This window comes from Chrysemys picta, chromosome 5, assembly GCF_011386835.1.
Source record: "Chrysemys picta bellii isolate R12L10 chromosome 5, ASM1138683v2, whole genome shotgun sequence".
NCBI classification, from domain to species: Eukaryota; Metazoa; Chordata; order Testudines; family Emydidae; genus Chrysemys; species Chrysemys picta.
Genome location: NC_088795.1, coordinates 92,274,173 through 92,286,858, shown reverse-complemented (window position 1 = coordinate 92,286,858; position 12,686 = coordinate 92,274,173). Strand labels below are relative to the sequence as shown.

Sequence of the window (12,686 nt, the reverse complement as noted above, 5' to 3'; positions counted from 1 at the left end):
TGGGTCTGAGCTTTGTTAGGTGAGCATGGAATATGATGGAATAAATGGAATATGCTTGCTTCAAATTACCCCTGATTTCTTTAGATTTTTATATTTTAAAAATGTCCTTTATGATGATCTAGAAGATATACATATCTGGAGTCTTGTGAAAAATAAATGATTAGCAGATGCTTTCATATTGGAGCTGAATGTTTCAAACTGATATGATTTGATAATTCAAAGAACTCTCTGTAAATATTAACAAATTGTCACTATTCAAACAGAAAATGTTATATTATTTGTAGTTATAATTTTAGACAGGAAATATTGCTTTAAACATATTGTTTTACCTGAAAAAGCTCATTAATACAATCTGCACAGATCCTCAGGCAAAAGTTTTCAAATTTGGATGCCTAAAAGTAAGACACTTAAATCTATATTTAGACATCTGAGGAAAGTATCTTTACTTTGAGATGTGGTGAGCATCCATAATTCCAATTTAAATCAGTGAAAAGATTTGCATTGAAATGAATTAGTGGGATGTGTGCTCTCATTTAGGTGTTGAACTTTAGGCTTCCAAGTTTGAAAATTTTGGTCTTAGTACTTTAGCCTCTGATTCTGCAAAAACTTGTCTTTTAAAACTCAGTGGGACTACTCTTGTGCATAAAGATATGAATGTTCATAAGTGTTTGCAGGATTGGGCACTAAGATGCAGGATTGGTCAGTCTTTTCATTGACTTCAGTGGGCTTTGGATCAGAGCCTAAAGTAGGTACGTGTACTTGGTGAAGTATTGTGATACATATTCTATTAAACCCAATTGTACCTGTGGCTAGTTTAGAGTTTGAAGGGGGTTTAAATTATGTAATTCAGATTTGCTCCCAAAAGTTCCTTTTTTGACACATTAAAAGCCAAACTAACAAAACGACAACACAACAACAACAAAACAGCTTTTTTTATTTGCTTTCTGGTTTTTGAATGTTTCGGGTGTGCTTGGGTCACATTTTCAAGGTATTATTTGCAACTTTGAAATCTTGAAACTTACTGGGGTTTTTGTTGTAGTTGTATTAATTGAAAACAATTCTCAGGAGCTGAAGTTTTAAATAAAACCCCAAATATCATGAGACTCGAGATAAAATGACAAGTTGATAACACTGAGACAGCCATGATTCTTACTCTAAGGACAGGGAAATTAGATACTTTCGTTCTTTATTTTGATGACATAATTTTAATTAGCTCTGCTGATAATGAACACAAATTATTGCTAAAATTGACTTAGTATGCATCATATATTTTTATTTCTTAGGTATACCAATAACTGTGCCACCACCAGGTAATTTATTTACATATTTTCTGAAGCATTATTAAAAAATGTGAAACTTAAATTTGAATGTGCAACACGCAGTTGCCTACATCTGCTTGTTCATATCAAGATAAAAGTTCATAAACATAAAACTATATGTGTAGACATAGGCCTGGTTGATTTTATTGAAGGTAGAGATGGAACAGTTTTAATGTTCCTGATTATGGGACCAACGTGACACTTCCCTAAGAACTACACTCCCCTCTTCCCCTCCCTCCCCCCCCATCCTCCCCCGAGAAGAAGCTCATTAAAATTATTCAGAGACTTGTTGTTGGAGCAAAGCATTCTTGATAACCTCTCAAGAGTTGCAGCACAATAGAAAATACTTAAAGTAAATATTTTAAGATTGATGGCAGATGAAATTAAGACACTGAAAATATGTACATATTTAGGACTTGACCCTGCTTTTTGTTAAGTAGTTGTGTATTGTGTAGACGGTAATACTTTGCTTCAGCTCTGCTTCTCTGAAATTAGTATGCCATTATATACCTAACCCAATTTTTTGTGTTTTCCAATTAAATATTTCAGGTTTTCCTCCCCCACCTGGAGGTCCGCCACCTTCTCTTATACCAACAATAGAAAGGTAAATTTTGTTTGAAATCATTTATTAATTTTCATCCCTTTCAACATGGGGCTTTAAAAAAAAAAATCCTTACAGTAAGCATAATAATTTTTATGTTCCTTATAAAGAAAAAAATTCTGCTTTTGTCATCATTTTCTATCTTGGGTGTTCCCTGGAGTTACTGTCGTCTAAAATTTCAGAAGGCTTTAATACAGCTAACATTGTTTGTGTATAAAGTATTTTGCTATCTGTCATCCTGTAGATCTATCCCATTATATTGATGCAAGATTTAAGAATAGAGCAGCTCTCTCATTAGTTAGGGTACTGATTATTCAGAGATTCTCAGATTATTCAATGGATTATCTAACTTAATCTTACTGTGTTTCTCTGGAACAGCATATATATTATACGCACAAAAAGTTAAGGTTGCAAAGTCAAGCACTCAAAGTCTAGGAAATGCTGGAAATCAGGTTGTCTATGCAACTGTTGACACTGATCGCCATAGTATCAGAGTGCTTCACAACATCCCCATAAGGTAAGATAAATAAATTAAATTAATGGAGATATCCTATCTCCTAGAACTGGAAGGGACCTTGAAAGTTCATTGAATCCAGCCCCCTGCCTTCACTAGCAGGACCAAGTACTGTTTTTTCCCCAAATCCCTAAGTGGCCCCCTCAAGGATTGAACTCACAACCCTGGATTTAGCAGGCTAATACTCAAACCACTGAGCCATCCCCCCGATGTAAAAATATCCCCATGTTGTAGATGAGGATCTGAGAGAGAGAGAGAGAGAGAGATTAAGGCCAAATTGTCATGTCCACAAATATTGGGAATCTAACTTGAAATGTCTAGGGCCTGATTTTTTTTAAACACTTAACATTTTTTAGCACTTGTTATTCAAAGCTCAGGCCCCATCGACTCCAGTTGCAGTTGTGAGTATTTATCACTTCTGCAAATCAGGCCCAAAATGTCTCAAGTTGGGTCCCTAGATAATGAAATGCGCACAGTGGCCACTTGTGAAAAGTTGGTTTAAATTACTTTCCCAGCATCACATAGGAATTTTGTGGGAGAGGAAGGGATAGAATCCATTTCTCCAGGGAGGCATTTCAAATGTCTAAACCACAAGACCATCCTTTCTCTTCCTGTAGTCCCCAACCTTATTTACTATACACCTTCCTGCTTTGCAACAAATCAGGTCCTGCCTGCAATATCCTAAATCACAACACACTAATACAGATGTGGTCTACACTTAAAAGATAGGTCAGCATAGCCAGGTGCGTAGGGGTATGAAAAATTCAAACCCCTGTACTGCGTAGTTAAGCCTGCCTAACTCCCAATGTAGATGCAGCTAGGTTATTGGAAGAATTCTTTTATTGACCTAACTACCACCACTCGGTGAGTTGGATTACCTATATTGATGGAAAAACCCCTTCATTGCTGTAGGAAGTATCTGCACTATGGTGCTACAGTCACCTAGCTGCAGCTTTGCAGCTGGAGTGCTTGTAGTGTTAAGATGGTCCTGAACATCTTGTATGCTGAAGAAGTAAGAGTCCTGTGGAAAAAATAGTATGCAATCATGTGATTAAAAACTATGGGCCAGATTTTTAAATATATCTAGGCAAGATGCAGGGATGAACCTAGTGGTATTCTCAAAAGTGCATAGGCACCTAACTCCTATTGATTTCATAATGCATATGCTCAAGGGAGCCAAATTAAAGTTGCACAGACAACCTCAACTCTGGCATTTCCTACTTTCGAGTGCTTGCCTTACATTCTTGTAATATAATTGTTTTTGTATGTAGTATTTTAATTGGAAAAAAACCCCACAGAAATATATAGAACCATATTAATCTTCACATAGGTCAGCAGCACTATCAGATCCTTTAGATTCATAGGACAGACCGCTACCATTTGAATTTATGGGGTAACTGGTAATATCAGTAGGCTGTTATCTACTGTCAGCCTCTAACAAACCTCTAGTGAGCATGTGCAAAATGAGATTTTCAGTGGCTTATAATTTGGCCAAATTTGGGTGGAATTTCACAAAGACGGTTAAAGGCACATTTTTGACATCAGAGCAGCCCCTTTGCCAGATTTCAAGTCCCTGCTCCACAGTATGGAGGAGATAAAGCTTCTCAGTGAAACAGCTGAAAGAATTATTTTTAACATAGGTCATGCACAACCCAAAGATTTACATTCCCACCAACCGGAATGTTAAAATTTGCTGAAGGAAATAAAATATATATTTGAAGTACTTTTCTTAAGATTTTGCAAGTAAAGAAGACTTAGCAATACAGAGAACCGTTCAAAAGGTCTGAAATATATGCTAGCTTGACTTTGTTTCTTTGGGTCATTGTATTTTTTATGGCTATTTTTATTTATTATGAGAATAAATTATATAGGTTCCTCAGTATAGTACAGCTTTGCAAAATTCTTTATCTAGTTTATATTAAAACCTTGCATTCCAGCTCTGACAAATACCCTAAAATGTTGAGACATTGCATAAGGCTTTCATTATTCTATTTTTAAAACCATACTGATCCAAAAGCCTTTTTATACTGTGAGGCTGTCTTCAAGAACAAAAGTAGCACTTAAGTAAATGTGTTAAATAAGGTGTAGTTGATTAATTCAAGCTATCTAGGAAGCGATAAAACTTATCAAAGGTTATAGAAAATTGAATTTGAGCCCTATGTGCACATCGTCCTTTTCAACCTCTATATTTTACCTATTTAAGTTGGCTATCATTGAAAGAAGTAGCTCTCGAAAATATGAAGTTGATTTAGAAGAATATTTATAGACCAATCCATTTGAAGCCCACCTGCTTTTATATGCATATGGGTTCGAAAAAATTGGATTCACTTCCATACCTATTTATTTAACAGGAAGGATATTAGGAAGCTTTCACTCACAAATTTGCTTGTTGCCAAGCAATTGGGCATGGAGTATGATTTCTCTGCCAATATTTGTAACTGTTTTTTGGAATACAAGTAACATATCGAAATAGACAATCCAGTGAGGACAAGACAGAATAGTTTATATATAATATAAAACATATTCAGACATTTTTGGGAACAAATGTTTAAAAAAATTAGGAATGTTAAGGGAGAATATGAATCCTCCTTGCTACATCAGTATTAAACTATTTATATATTAGACATCTGTGTTTGTTCAGTGCAACTGATAATTAAATTGTTTTTTATAGTAGGAAGGCTTACGATGGAGGGCATATTATTTAAATATAATCCCCTTTAAAATATACTCTTTTAGTCACATACTTCTAAGAATTGTGAAGAATAAAATCAGGCACTATATATATGAGTGTGTGTGTGTGTATATATATATATATTGTGTGTGTGTATATATATATATATATATATATATATATATATATCTACATATAGATATAGATAGATAGATCCATTCAGGTGTGGGCAGGAACCTGACTTGTATATTTACCTTTCAACAGTGGACATTCTTCTGGCTATGACAGCCGCTCTGCTCGTGCATTTCCGTGTGAGTATGGTTATCAGCTTTGAGGATTTTATTTAAGCTTTGTTAAAAAGTGTTTAAAATAGCTATAGCTACGTTGTTTCAGTTTAAATGTAAACAAGAATCTATCCATTAGTCAAAATAAGATGGTGCAAAAGATCAAAATGAGTATTATCATGACTGAATTTCTAGCACCTCATATTAGCAGCTACTGGTAAATACCTGCTTACCTATTCATTCATTTTTCTGTCCTCTAAATTGAAATTTCTGTGATGGGGCATTCTTCCATTCTGCTTCAATGCGAATGTGTTTGTTTTTTGTTTTTTAAAAACCATGCAAACACCAATAGAATTCATTGTGTATCACTAGCAGGTGGACAGACATTTTCTCTTCATGTACCTTCAAAACTGTACCCAACAAAATCTGTAACAGTGGTTGGAAAGATGCAAACTTGTTTTGTTAAGGTATTTTTCCTGCACATGCTATAAACTTGTTGCAGATGACAATGGAAGGCAAGTAGTTCAGTATTTTCTTGGTATATGTGTGCGCTGTGGGGCACTGGATAATCTAGTACACTCCGTGTGTGTGTGTGTGTGTGTGTGCACCCGCGCCCTTTCTAGAGCAAGATTTCATTTCCTATTAAAAAAAAAAAAGTAAGGTGAATTGATTTAAATCACAGATTGTAATCATGATTTAAATCAGGAATCCTTGATTTAAATCATGTGTTTTAATTGTGTTTTGCATTTGTACTTACGTTCTTTTCCTAAAGAAAGATTGATTCTCATTGGTTGGTAACCATTAAAACATGTTGACTTGAAACTCAGTACAGTCTTTATTCTAAGTTTGATACTCTTTTTTTTTTGCTAACCAGGAGGATACTCTATATCTCTACACATTTACCTAAGCAGTTTATATAACTTAATTTACATTTATTCAGATTCTTAATTTTTACATGTTAGAAAATTGTGAATAATGCATTTCTTATTTACTAGATAAGGATTAATTTTTTACTTGTGATTTGTGTCAAGTTCTGTTTGGATGGTAATTCAAAATCAATTAAAAATGCACAACAGCACCACCTTTTTTATCAAATAAAACTACTGTAAGTGCTGGAAACATAAGAAAAAAATTATCAAATGTATCAAAACACATTTTGCTTTGAAAGCTAACTGATTTATTAAAGAAAGGAAGTATTGTCTGTAGTTAGTTAAGCCAATTGTTTCTGCATCACCAAATCCATCAAGGCTTTAGAACTAGTAGATCTCAGCCTCTCACACTTAGTTTTTATGCATAGATTGAAAGAGGAAAGCTGTCCTTTTTAAACTCCCGATTAGTTTAATAACTTTGAAGAGTAATTTAACTGTGTTAGTTGAGTAAACTGAAATGACAGTTTTTTTTCTATACCCGCAAAACAGAGGCAATTGCTGTCAAAAGCTGGTCTAGTACTTAGGCAGGCTCTGGTTCTAGGTGCTTAGCAGTGACGTTCACCAGTTCAGTGGTTTGCCTTTCTTTAAAACTTGGCAACAAACATGTACTGTTTAATATTATTTTTTTGTATTTAATGTAAATTACTTAATAGCTTATTGAAGTTATTATAATAAGGTTAGGCCTCCTCAACATCGGTTGTCAATTTGAAATGTAAATTTAAGTAGGTTTATTTAAAAAATAAAACTGTATTTAATTTAAATTAAGAAGACATTTAATGTAATTAATTTTACAATTAATGTAAATCTTATTAATGTTACACAAATAACCTTAACTCTGTCATTCCTAACTTCTGAGTGCTTGAGTTTGCAAACATTTTTCAATGTATTTTTTGTCGTTTTTTTTTTAACTTCCTAGCTTTTTAAAAAAGCAAACTGAAAAACCAACAGTTTCATCCTGTGTAATCATATTAATACCCAAATGATTTATCTTCAGGATTAGAAACTTGAGATGGACAGCATCTGCCACTTGAGCTAAGAGTAAATGATAACAGTGGTAGGTTGTCGTGCTCTGTGGACCAGCCACTAGAGTGAGATAAGGTGCACATTTTGCTGATCACCATCTCTGCTCTCTACTTCTCATTCCAGTCCCCACATTCCCACTCTGTCTTTTCCATGACTGTCTCTTCTTTTTCTCCCCCATTCCAGTTCTCCCTGCTCTCAATTACTGTGCTCAGTGCCATAGGGCCCCCTGGGTGCTGGAAGCAGCAATTTCAGAGAAAGTGCTGCTCAGACCCTGCAGCCCTGGTACAGAGTATGCTTAGTACAGACTGTGTCTTCAGAAAATTTACCTGCCAAACTCCTAACAAATCTCTACTGAGCATTTTTAGAGGCTCATAACTTGGTCAAATTAGGGTGGATTTTCATAGGAATGGCAAAAGACGTATCCCTAACCTCAGGGCAATCTCCCTACCTTAAGTTTAAGTCCTTTCTCCAAAGCATCTTCTTAATACTTCCTAGAGCCTGGATTGTCTTAGTGAAACAGTTGGAAGAATTTTTGAATATGGGCAAAACACCCTATTTGTCTTTAACTTTGTTCTCAGAAATAGATGAACCATGCTTCTGGAAATTTCCCCCCAAAAATTCAGACTAAGGCGTGCACACAGCATGGAAAAATTGAACCCAAATATTAAAGTTTTGCAAAGTTATAAGCAAATCGAAAAGGGTCTTACCATGGAAAGTGCTGAACATTAATTATAGATGTTACTAACTACACTGCTTATAAAGAAAAAAACCATCCACCTACTATAGTTTGCTCTTTTGCTCTTGGCTGGAGCTGTACTCTCAGTTGAAGTCTTTATTTCACATTGGGAAATGTTTTGGTTACAAGGGTAAGCTATTTCAAGCCACCTTTATTGCTGTGCTAGATAGTGGCAGAACCAGCTCAGCATTTTCTACTTTAGAAGGCTGTGATCGGCCTGCAGGGTTGATATTAATGTCATACTGAGATTGACTCAAAAAAAAGCTCTCACAGAGATGATCATCCTTGCAATGAATATTTTCCTGTCTCCTGGGCAAAGTAAAAGCAGAAGCAGTGCATATATGTGGTTGTGAGGACCAAGCAGCAAGTGAGGGAAAAAATGGAAAGTTGAAGGGACATTTAGTTGTGAATGGGCATACCAGAATTTTATTTTCAGGTAACTGATCACAGATGTTGGTCAAATTGACGCCTGTAGTAGAAGACAGATGTGATCTGATTAATGCATGTATGCGAGTATTTATTTTTTTAAACTGTCTTTTCTACGTTAAATAATATAGTATCTGGATTTTTTTTCCCATTCTCTTCTCTTATTCTCTCTAACATGATCCATTGTGGTGAATCTCTCTCCAGTGAAGACAAGCTGGAAATGGCTCACTCCTGAAACCTATGGCTGTTGCTTATTAAGTCAGTTGGAAAAGTTAACTAGAGAGGAACATGTGGTGCTTCCTCTCCGTTTTTTGCCCCCTCTGAGCACATAGCTGGCTCAGGTGCCAGTAACAAGTTTGAAACTCTAACTTTTGAGCATCACTTTTTATTTCAGAGAGTAGGAATGTATTGGCTCCTTAAAACATGCAAATCCAGTACATGATTTTTCCAGCCTCACAACTTCATTCCTAAAAAGCAAAAAATTTTATTATCAAAATACAATACAAGTTTTAAATGGATGACTTTTCTCTATTTCTGTCTGTCAGAATTGCTGTAACTTGAGAAAAAATGAGGGGCTTAGTTTTTGATCCCATTTACTAAAGGCTCTCAAGTTTAAGTATTAATTTATAATGTATTAAGTCAGTTTCCTCACATACATTTTAATTCTTCTAGGTTTAGTTCCTGGTTTTCAGTGTACATAAAAAATGTCTAAAATGTGCCATCGGTTTTCACTGGGAATATCTACAGTATTGAAAAAATAAGCTACTTTTTTAATGAATATATTTGTCTTGGATACAGTACATATTTCATAACAAACTCTCTTGGTAATAGATGTCTTTCGATCATTCTTTGAAGCTCAGTAGACTTGGACTTTATCAGACAAATATGGAGAGTGAGTTTCTGCCATATAGACCTCCTGTTACCTACCTGCAAATGTTCATATGTAGGGATTGTTAGCAAGAGGTTCCCACCTGATCTCAGTTGTTGCAGTAGTGTATAAGGAGAGATTAATGTGGACCAAAACCATGTGGAGCTTTATCGACTATATCTTGCATTTGTACTCAGGTGCAATTCGGAAGTTTGCAGTTTTCAGAGAACAGAATGTTCACTTTGGGTGACATAAAGTAGGATGCTGCTATATACTATATTGGCCCTAGCTTCCCAAAAGGGTATTGAAATAATCTAATCTGCGGATCACAACTCAGAAATGACTGCCACTGTACACAACTGTGGAGAAGTGGTTGCAAACATCTTAGCAGACTCAGATGGGAGAAATATCACTTTTGTCTACAGATGCTGCCTCAGAAAACAAGAGTAATTGGGAATCCAAAAATACTCCCAAATTGTGGGCCTGCTTTGAAACAGGTGGTTGAGCCCCTTTAATAACAGGAGCCAAGTGCCAGTTTTGCCAAACCCATCAGTTCCTTACCCAGCCTACTAGGACCAAGAATCTTCTCAGTTTTGTCTGGATTGAGCCTCAGACTGCTCATTTCTATTCATATTCTAATTTCTGGAAAAGTAGACACTGGACCATCTGTTTTTGGAAAAAAGCATCAGGCTGTGTTACCTGCATACTGATGATTTCAGCCCAAATGTCTTGCTGTCTTCTGTTCAATGGTCTATGAGCCCACTAGAGAAGGGATAACAAATTTTGTTGAACCCTACACAAAAGAGCTCTCAGAAGAGTGATTGCCCAACATCACCCTCTGAAATCTGGTTGAAAGGACCGTTGGCTTTCTCCCTGTCTCCCCAATCAGTAGCAAGACCAAAAACAAACAAACCCAGCTATGGTTAGTGATATCAAAGTCTAACAGATATAAAAGAATCACTTTAGTAGTTCAGAGTGGCATCTGTGCATTCCCAGTATTGGTATAAGGCACCCTAATACCTCAGGACCAATGGAGGATCTCAGAAAGAGTCTAGGACTAAAACACTGATTCAGTAAGCTTCTGTAAGAAGTTCTGTCATCATGACTCTGGGAGACTTTCTACTAAAAAGGTCTCCAAAGGCACAAGTACTGAGCTGCTAATCCTCATTTGGTGCTGTAACCTGATACAAGACAACCCCTTTCTAATCAAGACTTTGCAAGTGGGCCTTCCAAGGAAGGACTGGTGATCTTGAGAGGCTGCACAATGCAGAAAAGATTTCCAGTAAAGATTCTACTATCAGATCCAGCTAGAGTTTGGTGTGGTATGCATCACTCGATCTTAGGGCGAAGGTCTGGACTAGTTGTCTCATTCATCTGAATAAGGATGCTCATCTGAAATCATCCGGCAGAAGAAAAAATCCCAAGAGACAATCTTTGAGGATGCTGTTGGAGGGACATTGGATGATTGGAACTGTCAGTAATGCTGAACTCCAGTTACTTTCCTAAAGGGCAGAGGGACAGAATTGAAGGAAACCAGACAGAACCATGTGTTGAGGAAGGAAGGAAGGAAAGAAAGAAAGAAAGAAAGAAAGAAAGAAAGAAAACAAAAAACTCAGCTGAATACAGACGTCTTCAGCATTAATTTAGGCAAAAAATATTAATGCACTCAGTTACTAATGATAGAGAAAAGGCCTTAATGTTGCCACGCATGCACAGTGACCCACAAGGAGGGAAACATATTGTAAAGGTACTTTTGAAAACATGACATTTTTTTAACACGAGCAGTATGTTAAATATAAAAATATCACCCTTTTGAGAAAAATAATATATTTTCAGTATATCCCTACATATTTTCAATCATTTATAGACATATAGTTTGTAAAATGTTTTATGGAACATATGTTAATTGATATAATCAATGTAATATTTACATATTTTCTTTTTGATTACATAATAGTTTAAACATATTAAGCATATATTAGGGATGTATAAATGCTATTCTTTTATATGGTATATATTTGACAAAATAGGAGCCTTGCTGTTTTCTACGCTCAAATTAGCACTTTTTTCATACTCTGCAAGTAAACAAACCTCTCTTGCCATGATTCCTGCTGCTTTGGCTTTTTTGATTGATTTGAAGGATGATTCTATCTTAAATTATCAACTAAATATCTATTTTTATTCCTTAAGACCGTTTTTGAATGCATGGCCTACTATAATCAACTTTATTAATGTTGCTTGAACATACTAGATTTTTTAGACTGAATTTTATGAAGGAGATTATAAAGGAAGATGTTTAAAGGTGACCTTCAAAGAGCAAAAAATTGACTTGTCTGGTTTTTTTGCTTCATAATGTATAGAAAATGCTAGCTCTCTTTTATAAATGAATGTTATAAGGGCTTTTTATTTTTGATTTTGTTTTCCTGCTGATGTTTTATCTTAGAATGTCAGGAATGTTGTCTAGCCTTCTCAGGCTTTGCTAGAAGTCTGAGACATGGATTGTGAGCTCTCTTAGTGCTTAACTGAAAGGACCAGAGTTGTTTGAATCCTTAAGAAATGCATCTTTTCTCTTGAAAGTTGCAGTAGTATTAGTATTAACAAAAAACAAAATTTTAAACAGTTTAAAATCATGTAATTTCTCTGTCATAATGCTATCAGTTCGCCAGTTGTCCATAGGGTCTTCAAGGAAAAATGAGGTAGACGTGATCAGAATTTCTAATCTGGTGCCCCTGGTCTTCCCTCTAACTGTGGGTTTTGAGGTGATGTTTACTCATAGGTCTGTGAGTACTGATACTCTTCCCAGTCTAATGTTCTCTCTCCATTTAAAATGGAATTACAAATTTAGTATAAGTATTGCAAAAAAGTTCGAAAAACAGCTTTTTCTACAACACAAATAAGATGAGTTAATGTTTTGCTGTTGTACATGACACAGTATAGTCTTATTTGTATGAAACTGTTCTCCGAAGCAGCGTTAGTCTCCAGCTGTATTGAATAAATTGAAAATTTCCCGTACCTGAAATAACAATCACCAACCTTATTTGCTACTCCTCTCTCCCAATCTAGAAATGATCAGTAGCGTTGTTTCAGTGTGAAGCTTAGTACAGATCAATCAAGAAGAAACACAATATTTAGATTTGTTCCTAGTAGAAGACACAAAATACTAATCTTGATTATGTTTGAAAGCAATTCTATTTTTTAACTTCTTGCATGTTGAGAACTCTTATAGATGAAATCAGAATAGCTGCAATCCGAGCTATATAAAGCCAGAGCACTGGGTCACTGAGATGCAAATGACATACTTTGCTTATGTCAGAT

The 12,686-nt window shown here is 35.5% G+C and overlaps 1 protein-coding gene across 14 annotated transcripts in view; it reads left to right on the top strand.

The window, feature by feature from the left end:
• Nucleotides 1-12,686, top strand: part of FIP1L1 (factor interacting with PAPOLA and CPSF1) — an 81,810-nt gene that overhangs the window by 49,950 nt on the left and 19,174 nt on the right. For all 14 annotated transcript variants that reach the window (XM_065598042.1, XM_005299093.5, XM_042841895.2 and 11 more), the window contains 3 exons: nt 1,284-1,310; nt 1,869-1,923; nt 5,370-5,416. In XM_065598042.1, the coding sequence (XP_065454114.1) occupies nt 1,284-1,310; nt 1,869-1,923; nt 5,370-5,416 (129 nt within the window). The remainder of the gene's footprint in view (nt 1-1,283; nt 1,311-1,868; nt 1,924-5,369; nt 5,417-12,686) is intronic.